The sequence below is a fragment of the Pipistrellus kuhlii genome, unplaced genomic scaffold (assembly GCF_014108245.1).
Source record: "Pipistrellus kuhlii isolate mPipKuh1 unplaced genomic scaffold, mPipKuh1.p scaffold_m20_p_8, whole genome shotgun sequence".
NCBI lineage: Eukaryota > Metazoa > Chordata > Mammalia > Chiroptera > Vespertilionidae > Pipistrellus > Pipistrellus kuhlii.
The window spans coordinates 18462162-18487997 of record NW_023425584.1 but is presented as its reverse complement, the minus strand read 5'-3'; the positions used below and the strand labels follow the sequence as shown (position 1 = coordinate 18487997).

The 25836-nt window shown below is 55.4% G+C and overlaps 2 protein-coding genes across 8 annotated transcripts in view; one reads left to right on the top strand and one right to left on the bottom strand.

The window, feature by feature from the left end:
• The window catches only part of TCOF1 (treacle ribosome biogenesis factor 1), a 32157-nt gene extending 16627 nt beyond the window's left edge, over window positions 1–15530 (top strand). For 3 of the 7 annotated variants that reach the window (XM_036423477.2, XM_045576852.1, XM_036423471.2), the window contains 13 exons: window positions 70–273; window positions 1391–1501; window positions 5624–5789; window positions 7009–7130; window positions 8526–8639; window positions 8944–9190; window positions 9609–9691; window positions 10218–10398; window positions 12048–12539; window positions 13641–13738; window positions 14421–14464; window positions 14800–14802; window positions 15097–15530. In XM_036423477.2, the coding sequence (XP_036279370.1) occupies window positions 70–273; window positions 1391–1501; window positions 5624–5789; window positions 7009–7130; window positions 8526–8639; window positions 8944–9190; window positions 9609–9691; window positions 10218–10398; window positions 12048–12539; window positions 13641–13738; window positions 14421–14447 (1845 nt within the window). In that variant the 3' untranslated portion in view covers window positions 14448–14464; window positions 14800–14802; window positions 15097–15530. The remainder of the gene's footprint in view (window positions 1–69; window positions 274–1390; window positions 1502–5623; window positions 5790–7008; window positions 7131–8525; window positions 8640–8943; window positions 9191–9608; window positions 9692–10217; window positions 10399–12047; window positions 12540–13640; window positions 13739–14420; window positions 14465–14799; window positions 14803–15096) is intronic. The other 4 variants (XM_045576856.1, XM_045576855.1, XM_045576854.1 and 1 more) reach the window with 4 other exon arrangements.
• Window positions 15531–16624: 1094 nt separating this feature from the next.
• Window positions 16625–24407, bottom strand: CD74 (CD74 molecule). The gene is made up of 9 exons (XM_036423480.2): window positions 24105–24407; window positions 21199–21371; window positions 20932–21011; window positions 20361–20423; window positions 19537–19632; window positions 19153–19240; window positions 18053–18244; window positions 17496–17558; window positions 16625–17212 (listed from the first exon to the last, which is right to left on the bottom strand). The coding sequence occupies exons 1-9, from the start codon at window positions 24179–24181 to the stop codon at window positions 17202–17204; spliced, it is 843 nt and encodes a 280-aa protein (XP_036279373.1). The 5' UTR covers window positions 24182–24407; the 3' UTR covers window positions 16625–17201.
• Between the last annotated feature and the right edge of the window lie 1429 nt (window positions 24408–25836).

Below are 25836 nucleotides of genomic sequence, written 5' to 3'. Positions count from 1 at the left end.
CTTCGTATGCCCATCTATCTCCTGTGTCCCTCTGCGTCCCCTGCCCTGACTATGTTTCTGTCACTCCAGGCAAAGCCCTCAGGGAAGACCACCCAGGTCAGAACTGCCTCAGCCCCTCCCAAGGGGTCCCCCAGGAAAGGGGCTGCCCCACCACCCCCTGGGAAGACAGGCCCCCTGGTCGCTCAGGCTAGGAAAAAAGAGGACTCTGAGAGCAGCAGCGAGGAGGAGTCGGACAGCGACGGGGAGGCACCAGCAGCTGTGACCCCAGCTCAGGTGAGACCTAATGAGGAAGCAGCCACAATGCCAAGCCCCATCACCCATTCCTGGGCCTGAATTCGGGCTCTTCGGTGAACCCTGCTGAACCCTGCCAGACCAGGCCTCCCTGATGCAAGGAGTCCTAAGCACTCCCATACCTACCAAGGCCTCCACAGCTTGATGGGCACACCAGCCCCATGGAAGGCTAGGCCAGAAACTCCCTTTCTTTGCCAAGTCACATGAGGCCAAGCATCCAAAGCTGTCAGAGACATGGGGCTTGGGTGGTAGTGCAGGTGCCACCAGGCCCCGGGGAGCTGGAGGAAGTCACATGCCCTCCCGGGGCCTCACCAACGCGTGTAACTTCCTGGGGAGAGGGCTCGTCCAGCTTAGTGTGCAGATGGGTGTGGGAGAGGGAATGAAGAACTGACTTACCTGGGTCACTTTCCATCTGTCTGCCTTCGGAAGGCAGCAGGGGTGCTGTGTCCTGCCAAAGTTCATGGCAACAGACTAGGACTTACAGGCCTCAGGCGTGTAATGGAAATGATTGGTATTGAGGCTTTTATCAGGAGAGAGTGGTGGCAACCAGGACAAAGTAGAGAGCCCTTGCCCCATCCGAGAGATCATCCCTGTCAGCTCCAGCCAGTTGTGACCTTGTGGAATGTGTCCTCCCTGTGGCGGGATCTTCCTTTTCTTAAGGAAAGCAGGAAGTCCCTGTGCCAGGCTTTTAGCTAGGGTGTTCCAGCCAAGTGTGAACTGTGCTGGGGTCACTGGCTCACCCCGATAGCCTCATCCAGGCTGCTGTCACCTCTCATGCACGCACCCAGCCAACAGCACTCCGTCCTCAGGTTTTAGCAGTGTCTTATTCATCCATCCCTTTCAGGTTCAGGGTCAGCTCTGGCAGGAGGGTAAGCAGAGTGAAGGCCGGTGTTTCCAGTGCCTGTGGGCCATACTGGGCTAGCAGCCCTTGTGTCCGTCCGTTCATCTCTGCCATCTTTCCCCCTCCCCGCCATGTACAGATAGGGAGAGGCATGCTGCCTTCCCTGGTCGCTGCAGCTGGCCATGGCTTCCCTGTCCCTCAGTCCTGCTCCCCCTCAGCTAATGCCTGCTTCCCCCCACCATGTGCTTGTCCCATCAGAAGGAGAGTAGCTCCAAAGCTGCCAAAATTAACACACTGGCCCCAGCAACCCCGAAGAAGAATGCCGAGGCGTCCTCGGAGAGCAGTGACGAGGAGCTGCCGTCCGGCCAGGTAGGCCGCACCTGCTCTCAGGCCACGGCAGGCTCCGAGCTGGGCTGGAGGCCTGTGGGGTTGAGGGCAGATCTTTCCCGTTTAAACAGCACTTCACATTTTCCAGAGCTCTGGCCTCTATTCTGACACATTTGTCTTCACGATAACCCCATGAGGTAGGCGCAGAGTGTCTGAACATCCAGGCCTCAGCCAGAGAGTCGAGGGGCAGAGCCGGCTCTCCCACCACCAGCCCAGTGATGCTGGGCGCGCTGGCTGTTCGGAGGCCTGGGGGGCTCAGCTGTGAACAGGCAGGGTGGCGTCCTCCCTCCTGCGTCTGCGCGCTGGCGCAGGTCCACAGCCCCCTGCCTGAGAGCAAACGCCTGTTCCTGCAGCAGGGCAGGTGGTACTGCCCATCTGATGTCAGGAACCAAGGCCCTACAAGTTGACTTCCTGAAATCCTCATGGCCCATAAGAAGCCGAGAAAAGACCCGTGCAGTGTGGCTCAGTAGTTGAGTGTCAACCTATGAACCAGGAGGTTATGGTTTGATTCCCGGTTATGGCATACACCCTGGTTGTGAGCTCGTTTCCCAGAAGGCAGCCAATCAGTGATTCTCATCCTTGATGTTTTTACCTCTCTCCCTTTCCCTTCTCTGAAATCAATTTTTTAAAAAAGAAAGAAAGAAAATCTGAGGAAGGGCAAACACCAGTCCTCGGCTCCCCAAGTATCCTTGCTTCCTGTTGGGACTGGAAGTGTCTGCAGGGCTCATTGGAATCCCAGTGACTGGCCCGAGAGCCGCTCAGACACCTGAGGCCCATCTTCGTGTGCTCTGCTGCTTCAGTCATCCTCCCCAGATTGTCCCCCGAAGGCGGACACTTGTTTCCCCAACTCAGGCCCAAGCCTACTGGGCTGGTGGCCAAGCTTCTGTGTGAAGCCCAGGCCTCTGGCAGATAACACCACCCCTTGTCCTCCTCCGGCCCCAAGCTCCTGGGAGCCCATGCCAGGCCCCTCAGTGCTAGAGTTCTGCATCGCCCAGACCAGTAGGCTCTCTGCCCTTACATGTCAGACCACATGCTTATCAGCCCATCAGTAAGGTCAGGTGCTGCCTGCACCCGTGATGGACCCACTCAATACCCAATTACAGAATATAACTGAACCACAGTTAACATGGTCCCCTCCTGTGCACCATGCTCTGTCCTAAGCCACAGACTTCCATATTTTGTTTAATCCCCACAACCAGCCTGTGAGGAGGATAGGTCCTTCCATTATTCCCATTTTAAGCAGAAAAGAATGAGGCTCAGAGAAGGCAATTGAACACCCCAGCGTGGCATGGCCGATAACAAGTGGATAGGCCTGGTGTTGGAACCAGGCCAATCCCACTCTGGCCCACTCCTGGCCCTGCCTCGACACTGCCCTCCAGGGAAGGAGGAGGGGGCTGGGGCTGCCCTCTGCTCTGTGGATCTAAACAGCTGGGAGGGAGGGAAGGGGCCGCTTCGCCCTTCTGCGGGGGCAGACTAACACAATTAAAATGAACATCGTGCTTAAACTGAAACATTTAATTGGTACGTTGGTCCTGAAGATCCCGGAGTCCCTATTAAAAAAGAAGGAAGAATAGTCAGCAGTCTGTGCATTCCCGCGGGAGGATTGGGGCGGGTGGGGAGGCACAGCCTGGGGACACGGCTGCCTCCTCCAAAAGGGGATTTTTGCTCCTAATCCCCAGCTCACTAATTATGATTATTATCGTTATTATGCTTTTACCAAGTACTTCTCTATGGACACGTTTTGCTCTGTTTTTATTATTAGCCCATCAATAGAGGAAAGGGATTGATGCCAGAGTTGTGGGCAGAGCCCCAGGCTGGGAGGTGGAGAGAAGATTGTGGCTCCATTCCCCCTCGCTGCTTTAGTGTCCCCACCTATAGGGGTTCCCCCCCCCCCCCCCCCCCAGCTTAGAGAGAGACTTCAGGGGGTGGTCTGTGGCTTAGCCCATTGTGCTGGCAGTAAACCAGGCATGGTGTGTGTCAGGGCTTGGTCTAGCTACCCAAATGAAAAGACACAGACCCTGCCCGTTTCAGATTGAGCAGAGAGGGGGGAAAAAGACCTGAAATAAACCAAATTAGGGTGTTAAAGCGCAGGCTTAACTGATTGGTCTGTGAAGGAGCTCAGGTCCCTGAAGAACTACCTGTGCCGGCTCTTGACCCCAGGGAGGGAGTCCCCGGGGCTTTGTGCACCGTGGAGGCTCCAGGCCACATTCCTAGCAAGTGAGGTTTCTCGGTCCCTGGGATAGGGCTGCCCAGGGTCAGTTAACCACCCAGACCGTTCTGAGAGGTTCTGGAGAAGAGCTGCCCTCCATCCCTGGCATCATGGGTACCTTCATGTACTACTACTCGGCTCCCCCAGCCCCGCTCTACCCAACCTAGGACGAGGGCATGGCTGTGAAGGGCCCAGCTCCTACATGAGGTGGTGAGCACTGCCCACAGGTTTGGTTCTGCAGCCCGTAGACCCTGCAGTAAGACGGGGAGTCCCTGTGTTCCCGCTGGGTCCTTACCTCCCAGCATCTATGTGGAGGCACAGCCAAATGTTTAGGGTGCTTCATCTTCCCATGAGCCTTTTCCAACCACCCGAGAAAGGCCCCCATCGCCCCATGTGCACTGTGCTTTGCAGTTTCCAAAGCTCATCAGAGCCCCTCTGGTGAGTGGATGTAGGCTGACTTGCCTACCAGCCCTTTCAACAGGTGGGAAACAGGCACAAAGCTCAGGGCTTGGCCACGCGTGAGGTCATGGCAGAGGTAGGGTCACCCCCTGAACCCAGGGGGGCCGAGCAGGGGGTGACCGGTGGTGTGGGCAAGTGGAACAAGGAGGAGGCGGTGGCTTTTGCTGCTGAGCTGCTTTTAACATCCCAGACGCTATTTGCCTCGGTGGGTTCGTTGCCTCTCTGCGTCCCCAACAATCTGTTCCTCTGTCTTCTCGCATATATATAGATTCCCTCCCTCAACTGTAAGCCTTCTCCCACTTTCCATCCTCGCCCTTCCATCACGTGGGCAGGCAGGCTCGGGAAGTGGCAGATCAGAGCAGCCGCGGGGGAGGCTGCTGGCAAGGGTAGGAAGGGCCCGAGCCCAGCAGAGCTCCCACCTCGGGCGGTGCCTTTCTGCTTTCTTGTCACTTTTCCTCTCCCCAGCACCCTGGGGCTGAGGCCTGGAGCAGGCTGGGGAGGTGGGCAGGGTAGTCCCTGGAGGAGACCTGGGCCCCCGGCTGTGACCTCGGAAGGTCCCTCCTGGTCTCCCCACTGGCCAGAGAGAAAGCAGAACTCGGGCCAGCCCTGGTCTCTGGGGAATGGGAAACAGGCTCCCCACTCCCTGGCTCAGGGCTCCGGGGCAGCGCCTGCGGGGGTTACAGTCTCCAGCGCTGCGGTCCCAGGCTAACCCACCGAGTACTAGAGCACAGCTGCTGCTGCTTTTTCTTTGAATGTCTTACCTGGAAAATGTAAAGCGCACCCACAGATAGACCAAGATAAAGAACCCGCACATGCCCTCGCAGCCCGTTTCATCCAAATCCTCCACTTAGTTATCACTTTAAGGCACAACCACCATATAAAGTCACACCTAAAAAAGTGACCTGCCCGTCGGCGTCCCCACTTCATCCACATGGTCTCATGACTGGTATTTTTCATGTGTGTGCAGGTAAGGGCACACCCTGCTGTGGTGCTCTCAGTGTTACTGTTGGTTTTCCCCTGTGCAGGGTATTTGTTGAAGCTGCTGGTCCCATCCCTGTGGCTGCATGCACATTGGGTGGGACCAGCAGACTGAGCCACTCCCCAGGTGTCCGCTCAGCAGGGATCCACCTCTGAAGTCCATGTGTGATCTTAGGCAGCTCTCTTCCCCTCTCAGGACTTGCGGAGCTAACCTTACTGACCTCAGGGGTTCGTTGTGAGGGTTGGAGGGGCTCCTGTGAGCTGTGAGGTGCTGTGCTGGGTCTTAGCAGGTGCGCGGGCGGGGGAAGCTGTGAGTTCCCCAGGGGAACAGCCTCTGTCTGGCTGCCCTGATCTCTCAGGACCCCCTTGCCTTATCAAACCCTTCCCCACCCCACCTTTCCCTCCCCCTGGCCCAGCCTTTAATCACTGGGGGGATGTTTTTGTTTTTGTTTTTTAAGGTGATTAAAACCCCTCTGATTTTTGTCGACCCTAATCGTAGTCCAGCTGGTCAGGCTGCTACCCCTGTGCCCACCCAGGCTGCAAGTGCCCCGAAGAAGGCCAGGAGCTCCTCGTCCGAGAGCGAGGATGAGGATGTGATCCCCGCTACGCAGTGCTTGACTCCCGGTGAGCATGGCCCCCCACCAAGGGCCAAATCCCCCACTGCAACGGCCGGGCCGGGCTCAGCTGCCCGCAGGCGCCAGAGGGGAGCGGAGGCTGGCAGGGCACAGAGCACGTTGTTGGTCAGGAGGGCCTCCGGGCCAGCAAGGTCTGTGCGCACTGCCTGGGTCCACCTCCAAGAGGGACTGGCTCAGGAGGAAGATGTGCCAGCTCAGAGGCTAGAACTCTGGCCAGAGGCCGTGGGCAGCAGGGACCAGGCTTCTCCAGAGTCTGCGGAAGAGCTTGGTCACAGCTGTCTGCCTGAACCTCGAGAGGGCTGTGAGGTGGTAGTGAGCCTCCCGTTCCTGGTGGCGTGTAAACGGGGTTAGGTGATCCCTAAACAGACATTGCAGGGAAGATTCCATCTGTCAGTGGGAGACAGGACCACATCTGGGATTTCTTTGATGTTTGCAACCTTTTCTTGATAGCAGGAAAAATGGTTAATAAATGTTTTTATGACGTTTTTTAATGAGGATATTAATGCCTAATTTGGAGAGGCTAATTAAGAAATACAGACTAGCACCAAAGGAAAAAACATTACCTATAATCCTACTGCCTGGAATAATTACTGTTAACATTTTACAGCTGTTAATTTGACAAAAACCTAAGCTGTAACTGTGTTTTTAGTTATATGCTGTACATATGCTCGGTAATCTTTAAGAGATAACATTGTGGCATACACATTTACAGCATGATTCCCTCTGGCTACAGAGCAGTCTTTCGGGTGGGCATGCCGTAGTTTATTTGGCCAGCGCCACGTTGGAGGAAGTGGGGGCTTCTGTTTGGTCCGTGGAGGCGTTTATATGCAGTACCTCAGTGAGCGTCATGTACCTGAGCCTTTGCAGCTGACCACGGTGGCTTTCATAGGCTGTGCTAAATACATGGAGAGTCTCCTTTGGCAGCCGGGCCGGCTGGGGGGACATCACGAGAACTGAAGTGTGGGGAGGGGCTGAGGAGAGCCAGGGTCACTGTCCCAGCAGCCATGTGACCTCCTGAGCCTTGGAGCATGGGCAGTGTGACAGTTCCTGCCTAGAGGTCTGGGGAAGGTATGACACAGGCTTCTGCTGCAGAACCCTTGGGTACCACACCCGGTCCCCGGGAAGGGCTAATAAATTGGGTGTTGCCACAGCTGGGAAGGTCATGGGCTTCTGTGACCTAACGTGCACTCCACCCCCTTCCATTTCAGCCATTAAATCCAACACAGTGACCATGCCCACGGCCCACCCAAGGACAGCCCCCGGAGCCAGCAGCAGTGAGGTGTCCAGTCGGGTGACAAAAGGCAAGAAGCAGGAGGCACCTGCCGCTCAGGTATGTGGCAGACAGGGGAGGCGTGTGCAGACCAGCAGGGTGGGGCTCCCTGCCCTCCCCCATATACCCACATGTGCTGCTAGCACCCACCACCACCACCAAGAGTAGCTGCTCCTCACAGCCAGTGTTCTCCTGGCCTCTGATACACCCATCCGAGCTCCAGACGCCGGTGGGTGGTCAGGAGGAGTATCTGGGAATGTGGCGCCGGGCAGAGCACTGATGCCCCGAGGGGCCTGCCCGCTTTGTTCTGTCTTAGCTCCCAGGGTTGAGATGCCGGGAACAAAAGTTGCCCTCTTTTAGCGGGCGTGCTAGTGACTTAGGAACTTCCCAGCCTCCACCGTTTTCCGTGCATTTTTGTTTGGTCCTTGCCTGGATCTAAGTGTGGGCAGTGGAGCTAATGCTCACTGTTCTGGCGATGGGGCAGGGCCAGAGCGCAGGTCTCCGGGCTCCCAGGCATGGCTCTGTGGGCCACACCTGTTGGTTTTTCCGTTTCCTCACCTTCCTTTCTGAGAGGACAGGAGAGAGGTGGGGGAGGCCGAAGCAGGAGTTGGGCACCCCAGCTCAAGAGGGCTCATCACAGCTGGGTGTCAGGGCTGTGGTCACTGCATCCATTTGGCCATTTGACCAGCAGGTGGTGCTGAGTATCTGCCTGCCAGGCAGAGGAGGGGGGGTTAGGGGGATGCAGCAGAACAAGAAGTGCCTGCCCTGGGGAGTTCCCAAGTGAGTGGGATGGCAGCCACTAACAAAGGAAACCAAAAATAGAGTTCTCACGAACTGGTGGGTGCTTCGCAGGAAACAATAGTGCCGAGAATGATGGGATGAGCTGCTTTAGAAAGGTCAGGCAGGGATGGCCTCCTGAGGAGGTGATGTGGAAGCAGGAGGAGCAGCCAGGCCAGCGAGCTGGGTCCGCTCCAGGCAGGGAACCCAGCTGCAGGGACCCTCTGGGGAGGTGCCTGGAGGTCGGAGCTGAGGAAGTCCTGTGAAGTGAGGGCTGCATGGCTGCCGGAGGAGTCACCCCGTTCTCTTCGTTCTCTCTCCCTAGTTGATGGTGGGTGTGGGAAGCAGGAGTGGCACAAGGGAGATTGTTGGGGAGGCTGTTCCAGCCACCAGACTAGAGACTTGTCCCCAGTGGAGCTCAGATTGACTGGTAGAGGATGAGAGTGTTCTTAGACCCTCTGAGAATGATGTGATTAGCTCAGAACCCAAAGCCTGGCACTATTTCCTGCCCGGGCAGTGGCATGGCCCCTTGGACCACCCCTCAGTCCCTACTCCAGTCCCATGGCTCCTTGTAGATACAGGCCCCCTCCCAATCTAGCAAGATGGGGTCTGCTCAGGGCGTGGCAGAGATGACACCTGGGAGCCCAGAGTCTCAGGGCTGCCTTTGGCTGTCCACAGGTGACAAAGAGGAGCCTGGCTAACCTCCCGCTGACCCAGGCGGCCCTGAAGGTCCTTGCCCAGAAAGCCAGTGAGGCCCAGCCTCCTGCTGCCAGAACCCTGTCTTCAAGTAGGGTGAGCTGGGGAACCCCCAGGGGTCCGGGCCCTACCCTGGAGCGGATAGTAATCAAAGACCACAGAGGGTAGAAGGGAGGCCCAGGCAGGGACTCAAGTCCTGGCATCATCACCCACCTACTCTGTAACCGGAGCACACACTCGCCTGCCTCCCGGGCCAGAGCTGCCCGACTGAGAGCTGTGGGAGGATTGAATGAGGCCTGTGCACAACCAGCACGGTGCCTGGCCCTTAGCTGAGGTGCGCGGTAGGATCAGGTTTCATTTCCCCTAACTTTTCTCCTACTCTCTCCTTTCTTCAAATTAGATCGACGGTGCCCTACGCTCACTCCCTGTGGCAAGTCCCAAGAGCTCCCCCGTGAAAGCAGGCGTGACCAACCAGGTCAGAAAGCCCAAGGCTCCTGCAGTCCAGCAGGCCACCGTCCCTCCCTTGGGACGCCCCAAAGCCAAGGCCTCTGGGACCTCAGGTGATAGCGACAGCAGCAGCAGCAGCTCTTCAGGGAGCGAGGAGGACGCGAAGAGGCCCCAGGCGGCCCCGCTGGCCCACAGGCTGGGTGAGGACTGGGCGGGAGAGGCTGGGGGGTCTGGAGGAGGGGAGCGGTGGCTTTGTGGAGAGCGAGGCTCAGGCCGTGGCTCTGTATCCACTGGTTCTGCCACCTTGGCCTAGTCATCCCATGCTGGGCCTCAGTTTCCCCTTCTGTGGAGCCCCTTGAGGAAGTTGGTCCAAACTCTGTCAAAGATCCCCTGATGCTGCTGTTTGACCATTTCCGACTTTTTTACTATACCTGACCCTTACCACAATCCCAAAGTCAGCAACTAGACTGGGAATGCTTAGCATTCAGGTGCCTCGCCTGGAATGCCTTGAACACGGATGGGAGGGTGAGGCGGACCCGGCCATCCCAGGCGCCCCCCTGAAAGACTGCCCTGCCCAGTACCTGAGGCTCCCAACAGGATAACTGTACTTCTTTACAGGCCCAGTGCCCGCGGGGAGTGAGACCTTGGTGGAGGAAACCCCAGCAGAGTCCAGCGAGGATGAGGTAGTAGAGCCTTCCCAGGTAACAGCAGGGGGGCTGGCAACATCGGGGTCCTAGGCCAGGAGCCCCAGGCTGGGCCCTCCTCTTCCCAGGGACCCTGGGCAGGGCCCTGCCGTGGAACTAGGATGTTTCCCCCAAAGCCCATGTCAGCATGAAGGCTGAGGAGCTGACAGAAAGGGCCCACCTTGATGTTGGGTGATTCCCAGATAAAAACGTTCTTTAACCGATGGGATTATTTTAAGGTTATCATCTGCACATGGCAGACGCTAGTGATTTTCCATTTACATCAGTAATAAGTTTCCTTTTTAAATGTGCCTGCTTGAGATATGTGTTAATTAAAATAGCACAGGAAGTACACACAAAGGGCTACATGCCCACTACCAGCCCAGTAGGTCTGACCCAATCTTGGGGTCCCCTGGGCTGCTGCCTTCTCAGCAGGCCATGCTCCCAGTGCTGGGATGGGGTCCCTGGGCTGCTTCCTTCCCAGCAAGCCATGCTCCCGGGACTGGGATGGGGTCCCAGCCCCTTTCACACTGGGCTTCTTCAGTCTCTCCTCTCAGGTCATGTGCCCCCTGGGCCGACTCCAGCCAATTCCCAGGCTGCAAAGGCCACTCTCAAGCCAGACCCCAACCCCTCGGTTTCTTCTGCTTCGGCCACCAAAGATGCCCTGGATGGCAAGCGGAAGGTGGAGCCCCCACAAGCACCAGGCACCACGTCCCCTAAAACAGGTGAGTCCAGGGCAGCAGGAGGGACACAGCAGAACAGGGAGGGGCCGGCAGTGGCCTCCTTCTTTCCCTCCCTCAGAAGCGGTCTCACCAGCGTGGTCCTGTCTCTCCAGGCCTGGTGCTCATCGAAGGGTAGGGGCCATGCCCAGGGGCCTGACTCCTCTGGTCATCAACCCTGTGGCTGCTGGCGCACCTGGCAGGCCGCCTGTCGTAGAGGAGGTGCGCCGTGGCTTGTGGAGGATGGAGCTGGGCCCTCTGTGGCCGACCCAGTTGACTTTTCTTCCTAACAAATGGCTCATGGTGTGGGTTTGGGAGTCTGGGAGCCCAAATGAAAGGCAGGGGCCACATTTGAGGAAGTCTCTAGCACATGGCGAAGACCCCGGGCAGTGGGCTGACTCTCAAAGCCTCAGAAGGGCCTCTGTCCTAACCAGGTGGGGTAGGGTCGATGCACCCAGTCGGTGTCAAGGTATGGCACACGTAGAAAGTAGTCACGTGCCACCCCCAACTCTGCCAGAGCTGAGGGACAGGGATCTCAGATGGGTGCACCTGGGACAGCTTAAAGGGTCCCCAGCCTCAGTGTTCTGGGTGTTGGTAAACAGAGAACCGGGAAGTGGGCTGCAGGGGAAGAGGCTGCCATGGCAAACTGAGCCCTCCTCAGTTTCCCCTCCACCAACTGGTGCCTTTGCTAAGCCCAGAGGACTGCATTGGGCCTCTGTCTGTCCTGAGACACTCACTGGTGCACTGCTCTAGACCCAGAGCCGCTTCAGGCCCCGCCCTGGGGCCCACTGCACGCCCCAGGGAGCAGCCCCACCGCTGAACACCCCTGAGCCCAGCGTGTAGGAGGCTGTGCCTATGAGGCTCAGAACCGGGTCCAGACCTGCCGTCACCTGGAAGTTGGGGGTGGGGAGGGAGGAGAGAGGCAGAGGCAGGGCTGATGTCCCACAGACCGGGGAGCAGAGCAGCTGTTGCTCACTTCCTTCCTCAGCGATCTCTCTGGGAACGGGCCAACAAGCCGACATTTTAGAGGGGCTGTGGAGGTTTTCATTTTCACACATGTCAGCACAGTTATCAGAGAGCAGAGGCGTGGAAAATTCTAAACAAAGGCTGCTCTAGAAGTCACTGGCAGGCTGTTAACCTGCTGATCAACTGCCACGTGGTCACACCACACCCATCACCCCCGAGCCCCGGGTCCTGGACAGGAGGGGGTGAACAGAGGGGCGTGAGATGAACGGGTGCACAGCCGTCAAATTTATGTGAATCTACAGTTCAGAATACGGGACCTCACTGTTCACCCGACCCCTCATTTTACAAACACGAAACAGACGGGGAGGAGCAGGGCCACACAGCCAGTCAGTGGGAGACAGACCCAGAGCCCAGTCTCCTGCCTCCGGGCTCTGGACTCCGTGTCTGACCTTCATTGTGTCGCTAGATCGCAGGCCTTTCACTAACATTCTGGCTTTCTGGTCCGTTCCCAGCCTGCACTTGAGATTTCAGAGTGAGGAGACAGAAAAGAGCTCTAAGGTTGAAGGTGGGAGGAAGATGTGAGCTACCTACCAGTGTGGGCAGAATGACCTCAGACCCTCTGGCTCTTGTACCGTGAGAGGTCCGTTTCCCGGTCGCGCAGGTCCCTGTCACACGTCCTCTCCCCACAGGCCGAAGCGGGGCCAGCGCCACACCTCAGAAGCCCGGGAAGGGGGCCGGGAGCCCCGAAGCCTCGACGCTGGCCCTGCACAGCGACATCGCCCGGCGGCTCCTGAGTGAGCCCTGGCCCCTGAGCGAGGCCCAGGTCCAGGCCTCGGTGGTGAAGGTCCTGGCGGAGCTGCTGGAGCAGGAGAGGAAGAAGGCTGCGGGCTCCGCCAAGGAGGGCAGCAAGAAGAGCCACAAGCGGAAGCTGTCGGGAGAGCAGGCCGCGGCCAGGGCCCCCAAGAGCAAGAAGAAGAAGAAGCTGGCGGCCGGGGGAGGCGGGGAGGGTGCTGTCGCCTCGGAAAAGGCCCCCAGTACTACCCAGGGGAAATCTAAGAGAGACACAGCAAGTGGTGGCAGCAAAGAGAAGGACAAGCCAGAAGGGAAGCCAGAGATGGTGATGGTTGAGGGTGGAGGCCAAGCCAACCCGAAGAACAAGGAGAAGAAAAAATCTGACAAGAGTAAGTGGCCATCCACAGCCTGGAGCGCGCTTCCCCAGCCCTGTGCTGAGGGCTGACTGTCACCACACGGGCGGGACAGGCCCTCAGCCAGCACAGAAGGGGGAGGATGAAGATGGTTTGTCCAGGGTCATGGGGGCAGCTATTGACAAGATGTCCCCAGAGCACCTGGGCCCGCTGGCAGAGAGACCCAGTGCTCCTAGAGGGGCCTGCTCCCCACAGTGCTCAGTGCACCTTCAGCTTCAGGCTTCTCAGTCCACACTTCTAGACCACAGCTCCTCACAGAGGTACAGCTGCCCCTGTGAGCTCTGTGCAGGACTGCATGTGGCGGGGCCTCATTTAACCCTGTGTAATAGGTGATACTGCATTCCCACTTTCCATAGAGAGTATCTACATTAATAAAAGGGTGATATGCTAATTAGACTAGATAGACCAGACGTTCTTCCAGACAAAGCCACAGTGGCAGTGGCGGGCCTGAGGCAGAGGCGGTACGGGATTTTTAGACCAGCAGGGGAGAGCAGTTAGGAGCAAGCAGGCAGGCAGGTGAGTAGTTAGAAGCCAGCAGTCCTGGATTGTGAGAGGGAAGTCCCAGATTGGAGAGGGTGCTGGCCGAGCTGAGGGACACAGACCCCACCCCCGAGCATTAATTTCGTGCACTGGACCTCTAGTCTATAATAATAAGAACTGATACACTAATTAGACCAGACGTCCTTCTGGACGAAGCCAGGGCTGTGAGGGAAGCCAGAGTCCCAGGTGCCAGAGGGAAGCCAATGCCAGCAGCTGGGGGAAGGAAGGCCTACTCTTTGCACAAATTTCATGCATCGGGCTGCTAGTCTTAAATAAATGTGTAAAAGTGAGATAAAGAAAAATAGTAATATTCCAGGTATTCCATAGGTGGGGCAGAAATTATGAGGCCAGGGCAGGTGGTCACAGGCCTGAAGGCCTGTTTTCATGGCTCCCCAGGGTGTGGTTAGAGCTGGGGACCCAACATCGGGAGGAGGGACTCCTAGGATCCCTGGAGACCTGCCCTGCGTGTCTCCCAACATTGGTCCCAAGATTTAAATCTAACATCTGTTATTTAGGAAGTTTACTTTCTTCCCTTAGAAAAGAAAGACAAGGAAAAAAAGGAAAAGAAGAAGAAAGACAAAAAGGCCTCAACCAAAGACCCTGACTCACCAACACAGAAGAAAAAGAAGAAAAAGGTAAAGTGCGTTCCTGGGGGTTCCAGGCCAGAGGAGGGACCTAACCTCGTCCCCAGGGGGGTGTCATGAGCCCCATCCTATGCATGGCAGGCGACGGGGTGGGAGCTAGACCAGGGCCCTGCCCCATTTCCATGGGCGGGGAGTATGCGGGGGTGAGTTGTGACTCTAGAGGAGGGACAGGTCTGTGTAAAAGTCGTGGAAGTGACCTCTGCCATGTCTGAGTAGAGGATGTCCTTGTGGCGGGTGAAGGAAGGAAGCCCCAGGCACAGGGAGGCTGTTAGAGGTCCCAGGTGGGAGAGGAAGTGTTCCCCGAGATGTGCCCCAGCTGGCAGGGACCCCTCCACAGAAACACTCACACGTCTGTTTCATGGGTGGTCAAGGCTGCTCACCTGAAGGCTGGGGGTGTGGGGACTCGGCACCTGTACAGATGCCTCACTGGCCCCCCAGGCCGTGGCTGTGTTCAGGGAAGCTGAACATCTGTGCCGCACAGTGCTGGGCTCCTTCCTTGAGAGTGTGTGGGGCACCGTCCCTGTTCTCGGGAATCCCTGTGCACCCAGCATCTGTTCCAGGGGGTAGGGGGGGAGCCTCGGATCCTCAGGCGGCAGCCCTCATGCTCTCCTGGTGGGAGCAGCATGGGTGAGGAGACCGTCAGGTACATGAGTCTCTCACCTTTTTCTCACAGAAGAAGACAGAGCAGCAGACTGTCTGAAGAGCACAAGACATCAGGTACACTTCCTGGCCCAGGGACCCTTGCTAAGCATCTGATCCCTGGAGAGAGGAGGGGGGCTGGAAGGGGGGCTCCAGCATTGCGTTGTCCCCAGGAGCCAGGCAGGGCCTGGGAAGTGGGCCCCACAGGAAGGGGGTGAAGAAAGGTGGTCACTCACGGTCAGTGGCCGGCACCCGGTGCTCCCTGGGTGCAGACACTACACATGGCCTAGGAGATGGGCCGTGGGGTGGCGCCTCTTTGTGGATGAGGGTAAGGCTTGAGCTCCTCTCCCTCCCTGCAGGCCAGATCCTTTCCCTTCTAATCAGTAACTTGAGGGCATTTCCTCACGGGAAAGAAGGTGGTTTCCCCGAGAGGGGCCATTCGATGGGCCTGTGCTTCCGGCGGTGGGGAAGGGGTAACGTGCCCCCGCTCAGCAGGCCCAGCAGGCCCACATCTGCTGTGCGCACCTGCCCGGCGGATGGCAGGCATAAGGGAAGTTAGACACTCAAGCACTCGGCGACGTCCCGCGGCGTGGCCAGTGCTAGTGTCCACTGTAGTTAATGCCTGCCCCCCTGCATCTAGATGCCAGGGTTTGAGTTGATTTGATTCTCCATGGGTTGGAATGAATTTTTAATTTCCCCTTCCTCCCCAGAAGATGGCCAACCGCAGTGTCAGTGCTGGCTCAGCCCACAAGCCCTGCAGAGGTTGGTCCGAGGAGGAGGAGGGAGTGTGCCCAGTTCCGAGCCCTCCACTCGCTGACCCGTGCCTGACTTCCATCCTGACACAGGACACTTCGTATAGATGTGTACAGTATATATATGTGTATAGATATATATATATATATTTTTAAGTGACATGCCCCTCCCTCCTCGGACCCAACATGCCCAGAGACCTCAGGACCTTCCACCCTTCCCCCTGCAGACCCAGCGAGGCCCAGCCTGCTGCTCCTTCCATGGCCCTGGTCCCTGGCTAACACTGAGGGTTTGTCCTCCTTTTGTCACTTTTTTCCTGTTTTGTGTTTTTGTAAGAACTCAGAAAATAAAAGACTTGAAGGAAAGGTGCAAGTTCCAGTGCACCTGGGGCAAACATTTTGCAATTGACTTATTCTTGGGAGTCTGGCTGACACTTGGAGGGTTTGTTTGTACATGTCGAGGTTCTGGGATGCTGTGCTGAGTGAGACAGTTGGCCTCAGTGAAGTACCTGGTACTAAACTGGTGGGGGAAGGCTTCCTGGAGGAGGTGGCATAGCTAAGAGAGAGCGCAAGCATGGCCATGGTTGGTTGCCAGGTGCTGGGGTAGGTCAGACAAATACCCAGAAGGCAAGAGATGGAAGGGGGCTTTCTACTCCACCTTTTGAAGTTCAGTTAGGACTGGAATTGTGGGCAGGCCCTTTTGAGGTACCTGGTGGAGAATGGCTGGGGTGGGCACAGTAGGAACAGAAAACCAGCTAGGACCGAGTTGTATCCAGGTAACAAAGGTTCTGCAATAAGGAAGAGAAGGAGTAGATGAACTCGAAAGACATGTCAGGTGACGTCTCCAGGACTTGATGGCCAGCAGTGCAAAGGCCCACTTCCCAGGGCCCAGGGCAGTGAGCAGCTGGTCAGATTTTCCTCCCTGGTGTTTAGCCTCCTGCCAGACAGCGAGGGGCCGGGCAGAAACAGTCAGCACTGAGCTGGGGAGGTCTTGGAGACTGAGGTTAGCATCCAGCTATATCCTTATCTGGGTGGCCCTTGGACAGGCCCTCAAAGCTTCTCACTCCCTGCAAGTGTGTTGGTCTAGGAATCCTGGTGGGCTTCGTTGAAATGGAGACTTTACCCAGAACATTTTGATTTAGGCCTCCTCTTGAAAGTCAAGAAATTTGGTAACAGGAGCTTCTGCGGCTGCGGGGGTCCTTGTGTGGTTGCATTTGATTTCTTGGTGTAGCAATGATAAGGGGTGTGAGGAGATGGAAGCTGGACCAAGAGGAGCTGGGCTGAAAGAACTTTGGGCAAGAGCCTACTTCCTTTTGAAGGAGAGTGTGCCTTTGGTTAAACATGGAAACCAAGTGTGTCGGTGCCCTGCCTGGCCCCCCAGGCATCTGTGTGTGGGCTCCCCAGATTGCTTCCTCCCACCCAGACCATTGGAGTCAAGATCTTCAGCCAGTGAACCAGATCCCAACAGAACAGCCAGGAACCGAAAGTGTTCTACTTACTACCTTTTATTCGGAGCCATGTTGCTAAGGGCTGATGGCAAGCTTGCTGCGCGGAGGAACTGAGCTTTGGCAGGGGGGAGGGGGGAGGCTGTGGTGGAGAGGCTGGTTCTGGGGAGAGGGAAAGGGTGGCTTGTGCCTCAGTTACCTAGGCTGGAAAGCCAAGGCTAAAGCCAGAGGGGAGAAGTGCCGTCCCCTCTCCTGCACCTTCTCTCCTTGTCCATGGGTCTAGGTCTTGGAGCTCCATGTTGGGGGCTGCTGTGGTGTCAGAAATGAGGGTCAGCCTAGCTCATGGTCCAGCTCCTTGGGCCTTGTGTGTCTGCTGGTGGATGTGGGCTTGGGCAGTAGGGCCCTCCTGTATTGTTAATCTGTGCTGTCTGGTGTGATTTCTGTCCAAGGATGATGGAGAACCAGGTGGCAGGGTCTCACATAATGAGGTGCAGGGTGGGAGACGGCGGGAGCAGGGCACGTAAGGGGAGGAGTATGTGGCTAGGTTTGGGGGACAGGAGAGAGCGAGGAAGCTGTGGCCATACAAGGCTGACTGGGTGCTGGTATCTTCGATTGCTGTCCTCACATGGTGGCTAGAGAGAGAAGCAGCAGGTTAGGCTTGGAGTCACCGTTGTCCCTGCCCCTTCCCAGCATCCTGGGGCCTCAGAGCAATGAAGGACTCTGCACCCTCCCATGACCCTGCTCAGGTACAAGCACTGACTATGATATAGACAACCACAGCACTGTTCCTCATCTCTGATGTAGACGTCGCAGGGAGGGTTCTGGAGAATGGGCCAGGGTCATGCTGTGCTGGACATCCACCCATGAGGGAGTTGGCCCAACTGGGGACTGGGTCCCCTCTGGAGGGGCCCTTACCTTGGACCAGATCCTGCTTGGTCACGCCCAGCCCAGATGACAGATCCTCCATGTCCAGTGGTTCTGCAAAGGAGCAGCAAGGACATTTGTTATGTGAAGTTCAGCTACTGCACCTACTGGTGAGGGGCCTGGGGTTATTTCTTCCCATCCTGGGCACAGGCCGGTCCTGGAGGGCAGGTGCTGCCTGGGAGGATGCGTGCTGGATGGCAGCAGTGAGGTGTAGTTGGGGAGTTGAGAGAAAGGCCAGGAAGGGGGTGATGAGATGAAATGGGTGGGTCTATAGGACTTCTGGATGCACAGAGGATAGTGCACAATGAAAGGCTCGGACGAATGAGTAAGATGAGTGTATGTAAGGAGAGAAATGATAGATGGACAAACAGATGAGGAGTGCACAGGAATGCAGGTGGACAAAGCAGTGGGTGGGTGCATGCATGGCTGAGTGGCTGCCCCCCGGGGGCTTACACCTTGAGTGTCCTGGCCATGTGTGCCAGGAGGGGCCTCTTGGGCCTCCGCCTTCCTAGTCCTTCCTGCTCGTTGGCACAGTGGCCACTGCTTACCACTGCAGCTATGGCGCCCACGGCTTCTGGTGTGGGGGATCTCGGTGCCATTGGGGAAGACGCACCAGCAGTAGCCGATGCTCCCAAAGCACTGGAGCGGCATATAGTTGCCGTTCTCGTCGCACTGGGGCTTGAACATGCCCGGGTGGATGGCGGGGACACGGCTGGCCTCTTCCAGGCATTTGGTCGGTACTGAAGCGACAGGCACGGTGAAGACAGTGAGTGAGCAGACTCTGAGCCAGGGTCTCAGTAGAACAGATCCACATACCACTGCTGTGGGCCTAATGCCTTCTGCCCAAGTGGCTGTACTCTCTCTACCCATTGCACACATGGGAAAACTGAGGACTGGACCAACAAGGTCCAAAATCAAAGAGGAAGTGAATTTTAAAATTTGATGATTTCTTCCAACACTCCATGCCTATTAAAGCTTGTAATTTCACCCATGATCCTGATTTCTAAGGAAAAGCAATGGACGCCTTGGTAAGCTGAGCTTCTGTTACTGGGGGTTTGTTTGTGGATGTTGTAGAAAGGATTCAAACATAAGCTGGGAGTTGGTCAAGATAGCATCTAGTGCCTTCTATAAATGTGATGAAAAAATCTGAGGCCCACAGGGGTGGACCCTGATTTTCTACTTCCTAAACTGAAGCCCAGAGGGAAGAAATGCCCAATGCTGCATGACAGATTATGACCAGGATTAAACATGACATTCTTCAAGGCTTTAGAGCTGAAAATCCTGGTGTACATTGTCCGTAGGTGGAAAAAAGTTTCTCTTGTCGGGCATCCGCTGTCTTTGTGACCTCTGAGGGGTGGGAAGGTCATTGCAGTGGCTCCTGGGATGTTTCAGGTGGTTTCTGCTCCAGGCCCACTTGCCCAGAGCCATCCTCCACAAGCAAGGCCTCTGTACTCTGGGCCCTCAGATCAGGATGGGGGCCAGGGGGGCAGCCAAGCCCAGAGGAGCAGGCAGGAGAGACAGGAGTGATAGTTGAGAGGCTGGGAGAGTCCTGTCGCATCAGGGAGTGCTCTAGGCTCTAACTTTAGCTCTGGGAGAGCCCTGAGAGGTCTCGGGGACCCTAGCACCCAAGGCTCCCAACTCCCTGTACCTTTTGGTGGACCTGCAGTGGGCTTCTCCTCCAGCGAGTTCTTGCTCATTTCAAACAAGAGCCACTGATGCATCCAGCTCTCAAAGACCTAAAGGGGACAGAGGCAGGGAGTCAGGATCAGTAGCCCTCCTACCCTGCCTGGCTTTGCCCCTCAGGGCAGAGACACGGAGGGCCAGGCAGCTGCATCCTGGTTCCCCCCTTAGAGAACCAAGGGATTTGGTCAAGTTGGTTACCCAACTCCAAGTGCTTTTCCGTGTTGGTGGCTTTCTAAGTGCTGATAAGCCTCCTTCAGTTTCCTGAGAATGGCCTCCCCAGCCCCCCTCCACCTCACCTCTTCCCAGCCTTGCCCTAGGAGAGGGCACCCGTGCAGGGAAGCCTGCTGACCTTCCAGTCCAGGCCCTCCATGGTGTTCTTGAGGTGCTTCAGGTTCTCTGGGAAACTCCCTTTCATCTGTGGGTATACCTTCAGGGGATCGGCCCTCTGCAAGGTAGCAGGCAGGAAGTAAGGTTAAATGTGCAACCCATGTTCCCCTGGCCTTCTATTCTGAGCGGTGGACCCAAGCTGCAGCGAGCTTGGACTCTGGACCGCAGCCATGATGGAGCTGGGCAGGGGGGTGGGGGGAGAGACAGTAAAGGCAGTCTAGCTGCACGGGTACAAGACCCCAAGGCTGGAAGGTGGGAGACCCAGGCTCCAGGACCAGTTACACCAGAAACCATTCTACTTCTGCAGATGCCTACTCGCCTTTCAGGTCTACCTCTTCCAGGAAGACTTTGTGAGCCCTACCCTCAGCTAGGTTGGGTCCTCTGTACCTTTTCTCACAAAGCCGCCTGCATGTCCCTCGTCACCTGGTCACTTGCCTGCTTCCCATGCTAACCTGGGATCCCCATGAGACGGGGACCTGGGTCTGATTGCTCCCGCTTGTGGGCCCAGAGCCTTGCACAGTGCTTGGCACAGAGTAGACATGCAGTAAAAACTTGAGGGGGAAAAAGTGGGTGCCTCAGTCTCTCCATCTCAAACACTCAAAAAAGGTGGGGTAGTGGCGGGACTGGAATACATACAAAGTTAAGGGCCACTCCTGCATTCCTTCACTAACTGGGTGAGCCCATATTGAATGTCTGCTATGAGCCATGCAAGGTGCGGGTCTTGCAGGGTGGCCCTGCCAGGGGCTTGTGTGGGCAGGCAGGGCTACCCAACCGGGACCCACTCACCTGGAGCAGGTGCATCACATGGTCCATTGTGGTGTTGCCTTCCTTGGTGGCGTTCTGCATGGGCTGTGGGAGGAGGAGTGGGGGGTATCACAACTGGCCCGCAGAGGACAGGCCCTGGCACGGAGGCAGCGGCTGGGGCCTGGGTAAAAGCCTAGAGTCCCAGGTGCTCCGCAGGCCGTCTCTGCCACCTCCAGATGCGAGAGCTTGTGCAAGTCACTTCACCTGTCTGCCTCAGTGTCCTTGTTGGTCAAACCTGCGTACGCTTTCCCACCCAGGGCTTTGTGGACAGCAGGTCATTTTGTGAATAGCAATATTATCCATACATAAGGGCTCTGAGAATAGGAAGGGACTGTGAGATGCGATGGAGCATGAGCAGCACCTTGTAAACTAGAGAGCAGGCCCTCGTGTCAGGAATAGCCTCCAGCCCTGGGCTTCCTCCTCTTCGGAGGTGGCCCTGTCCTCCCCCAGCTGGGCTTTTCCTGGGTCAGCTCTTCTCCCATCCCTTGGCCCCTTGCCTTCCATCCAGGCTAGATAGCATTGTCCCCTTGCACTGCCCTGCAGTGGTCCTTACCCCCTGGAATAAGTCTTCCATGGGCATCGCCCGCATCAGCATGGGGGTGGCCACCCGCATCTTGCTCACAGGCTTGGCAGCTGTGGGGTCAGGAGGTACAGCATGAGTGTGGCCCCGGTGCCCAGGGAAGAGGGTACTCAGGTCGGGGCCCAAGATCTCAGACCCAGATGAGGAGGGGCTCAGCCAAGTGCAGGAATGGGGCTCTGAGGTGAGGAACGGTGGGGGTGGGGTTGGGGGTGGGGGTCCGGACGGAGGTGGGGCACGCACACTTGGGAAGCTTCATGCGCATGTTCTCCAGCTGCAGGTTCTGCGAGGTGACCGTCAGCTTGTCCAGCCGGCCCTGCTGCTGGTACAGGAAGTAGGCAGTGGCGGCCTGACCGGCCAGGAGCAGAGCCACCAGGACAGAGAAGCCAGTGTACAGGGCTCCGCGGCTGCACTTGCTGTTGGGGGGAGGGAGGATACGTCACAGGAGAGTCCATGGAGGTGGCTTCCCTGAGGACTGGCTGGGGATGGGGGAATATGTCCCCCCGTTTCCATCAGCCCACCCACCTCCAGCTACCCCTAACATACACACACACACACACATACACACGAACAAGTGCCTATGGACATGCAGCTTAAAGACATTCCGCAGCCCCTACTCCCAACCATTGCTGGCCCTCCAAGTTGAAACCCTGGAGCTGCCCCTGGGTCCCGGCTCAGTGGGGAAGAGCCAAGGACAAGTGCCTTGTCCTCTCTCAGCTCAATCCCCTAGGGTCCCTCTGCAGGGGGTCTCCTGAGGATCAGGCCTGCCCTCGAGGGGGCAATGAGTTACCATTCTACCCGCCCAGCCGCTGCATTAAAATCAGAAAAGGGAAGGAAGTGAGAGCGGACAGCAGAGCTTGCAGGCCCACCTGAAAAAGAGAAGTGAGGCCTTGCCATTTTAAGAGTAGGTTGGGGGCATTGGACAGTGTCGGGCTGGAGCTGGGCCAGGCACCACCCCTACTGGCCCAGACTCTGTGTCTGAGCAAGTCTCTGCTGTTCTCTGGGCCTGTCACGTGGGTACCTCTCACTTCAGCTTTTCTGGGCGAAGGCCAAGCACAAGGGATTGTTATCTTAGAATGAGAAAATAAAAATCCTGTGTGGGAAAGGAGGAGACCAGACAGGAGGGAAACAAATCCTATTCTTGGCCTTTCCGAGCCTCTAAAGATGGTGGAAAGCCCACCCAGGCCTGAGGCTTGCCTGGGATCACGGTCTCCAGCTCATTATCTACCTGCCCACTCCCCTCGCCCCACCCCAGCCCAGTCCCAGCTCTGCCTCTGACCATGTGAACTCAGGAAAAGCCCTTCCCTTCCCTGAATCTGTTTCCTATGAGGCCTAAGAACCTAGAGAGTTATATATATTGAAGATGAGACCACATAATCTTAAGTAAGTTGAGGTACGGACTTCTACTCAAAGGGTGGTATATTAAATAAGATCCTGAGGCTGAAGCTCTCGCCTCCATTGCTAGCACATAGCACTCCACTGGTAACACTGACTGGCTATTCTCAAGGGAGTTAATAGCTAACTTTAAATCTGGTTTCCTTCCTCTTTATACATCTTGAATGCCTGTCCCCTGGGTTCTGGACCAGGGCCAACTCATCACCCCTCTTCACTTCCTCCTTTCCACTGCCTCCTTCAATAACAAAGTAATTGGTTCAAGTTGCGAGCCAATCAGAACTGGCAGGAACGATGATTCAGATGTTGCCAGGCAGAAGTGTTCACAAAAGGGTCTGAAACTGGCTCAAGTCTGTACCTGAGCCCACGGCGTTTTTTAGAAGCAGTAACTGAACTACAAGGAAAAACAGGATTTGAGAAGGGGGAAGAGGGGCACCCTGGAGCCCACACTAGGTCTGCAGCTCACTGGGTGATCTGAGCCAGACATGTCCCACCGCCCTGCTCTGCAAATTGTACTTACAGATGGTAGTCAGCTCAAATTTTGAAACCAGACTGGTCCTGGGTTCAAATTCTGACTCTAATATTCACTAGCTAAGATAACTTAGGTAAGTCACTTACCAAGGTGAGCTTTAATTTTCTCATGAAAAATGAGAACAAAAGTATATGACTCAGGGTTTCTGTGAGAATTAAGATTGAGTTTAGCATTTATTATGTGTCCATAATTACTAGCAGTGGCTGAGAACTGGTAACAAATACACAGTGATTGGGAACTATTATCATAACCATTGTCGTCATTATTACTGAGACCCAGAAAGAAGCAGTGATTTATCCAAGTCACATGTGACAGTACAGAACCTGGGACAGAATCCAGCCATCACGGGAGAGCTGGCTGGCCCTCCTAGCCTCCCCAGGATTTTTCATAGACCACTGCAATCATGGTCTGTATGTGGTTACCTGTGCCCCAGAATGCCGATCCTCGTGACTTCTCTGAGTGTCTCTCTCAAACCCCTCTCTGCCTGGCAACAGCTGACATCAGATCTAGCTGTAAGTCCCAGTAATTCACAAATTAATTTTTGGACATTGGGGAGAGCAGGGGACATTCGGTAATTGCACTCTAGCCACCACCCTTTGTTCAGACAAACACATGGGTGAGACCATCTTGGAGCGTGGGGGTGCCCTTGATGCAAGGGAGAGAGGCACAGGCAGAACACGATCCACATCAACCCTCAGCACCTTCTAGAAATTCAGCCAGAGCTCCCCTTGCTCTTTTTTGGCCTCCTCCTAACATCTCAATCCCTCCTGTGATGGCCGATGTCTCCATCTACTCTTGATACGAACACATATGCCCATCCCTGGTTAGTAGGAGGGAACTCCTCTATGATGAACTGTTCTACCAATCTTTTAGAAACTTTGTCCCTCCATCTACGATCTATAACACTTTCAAAATCTGGTCCAAGATTTCTAACCTAGAGTTCATGGCCCAGCTCCAGGGCGTTCCATCAAGCCTCTGACAATGTGTGAAACTAGGGAGAAAGTCCAGAGCTCTTCTGGTTTTCAGGAGAGACATACATGACGTAAAGTTAAAAGCTCGGCACAGGAGCTCCCTCATTTCACAGGAGGGAGAACCGAAGTCCAAGGCAGACCAGAGACTTGCCCAAAACCACCCAGGTATTGTTTGAGTTAGAGCCTAACTATGCCTCCCAGGACTCCGGGCTGGGGCTCCTTCCCGGTGCAACTCTCCTACGGCTCACACATACCTCTCCTGGGCTCCAGGACGCTGGCCCAGCATGGGCAGCTGCTCATGGTTGGAGATGAGGTCACGCTGGTCTTCCATGGTTGTACCTCTGGTCTAACCCAAGCCGCTTGCTGCTGCTGCTGCTGCTGCTGCTGCTGCTGCTGCTGCTGCTGCTCCTCGCTGCCTGTGTGTCTGAGACCCTGAACCCCCGGCTCACCTCTTAAAGTTGGGGCTGAGGAGAAATCTGATTGGTCCACAGGAGGCCACCTGGTAGAGTGGAAGTGAAAGCCACAAAGCTGGAAATACCCTGACTTGGGCAAAGCTGCCTTTGATGGAGCAGGATAGAGAGGGGGAGCTTCCAAGGCAGGTAGAAAGGCCGGCGTGCTTCTATTGGCTGTCCAGTGCTCTCATCACTTGTTTCTGGGCAGACCTTCAGATTCAGAAGGCTCTTTGAATGTTTCCAGAAATCTCTCACTCTCTAGACAGGAAATCATTTTGAAGCAGAAAATACCTTTGTTTGTCTCTCCTCCTCACCCATTGCTATGTGGATGCAGAAAGAAGCTGCTCACCCTCTGTACGCTTAGACAAGTCCCTCTCCATCTCTCTGGCCTCAGTTATGTTATCTCAAAACAGGGAAGGAAAGTTGGATTTAGTGTTCCCTCTGCTCTCTTCTAACTCAAGTCTATGAACCTGAGTCTATGGTTTAAGTCTCTGGTACTAATACTTGCCTCCCTGTACTAAGCCCACGTTTGTGCCAGGCCCTGTGCTAATTGGTTTACATGCTTTGTTCCCATTTAAATTTTATAGTGACCCTTTGAGGACTGTTGTTTTATCATCTCCATTGCAAATAGAGACATGGAGGTTTTGAAAGGCTATGTGCTTGCACAGGATTATGCCTCTAGGAACTGGTGAAGCCCTTGTTTTTAACCACTCTTCCCTTCTCCTCCTAAGGCTCACATTGTGTGGTTCAAATTCAGGAGAGGGGGAAAGGAGTAGGAACTGGGAAAGAGTACTACCCAAGGGAGATTTAACTGTGTTGGCAAGGTTTTATTTCTTATCTGTAGCTTGTATACAATGTTTGTTTGTTTGTTTGTTTTTAAATATATTTTATTGATTTTTTACAGAGAGGAAGGGAGAGGGATAGAGAGTTAGAAACATCGTTAAGAGAGAAACATTGCTCAGCCACCTCCTGTACACTCCCCACTGGGTATGTGCCTGCAACCAAGGTACATGACCTTGACTGGAATCAAACCTGGGCCCTTGAGTCCATAGGCCAACACTCTATCCATTGAGCTAAACCAGTTAGGGCTACAATGTTTGTTTTATTAATCTTATATCTTTTGTGTGTTTTTAACTTAGCATTAATAAAAAATTTTAAATTTAAAAACTTTGTGGGTCTAAGATTCAATGAATCTTATATTTCAAGAGTGAAGGGAGACAGTATATATGTATTGGATTTGGGGAAGGGGGAGGGAGAACAGGCATGGCCTTTGATGCAAGCAGACCTGAGCTCTAATCCCAAATCAGAAATATCCTAGCTGTATGGCTTGAGCTAGTTCCTCAATTTTTGTGTATTGTGTTTCTCCTTTGTAAAGTAACAACAATAATACTAAATTTCCAGGGTTGTCAGATTAAATAAGCATTTAGCCCAGAACTTGGTACAATAAGAAATGCTAAATAAATTAAAGTGTTATTATTCAAATATTTATTAAGATATTTTCTGCCCTGATTTCAAACTATACTATGAATCTATA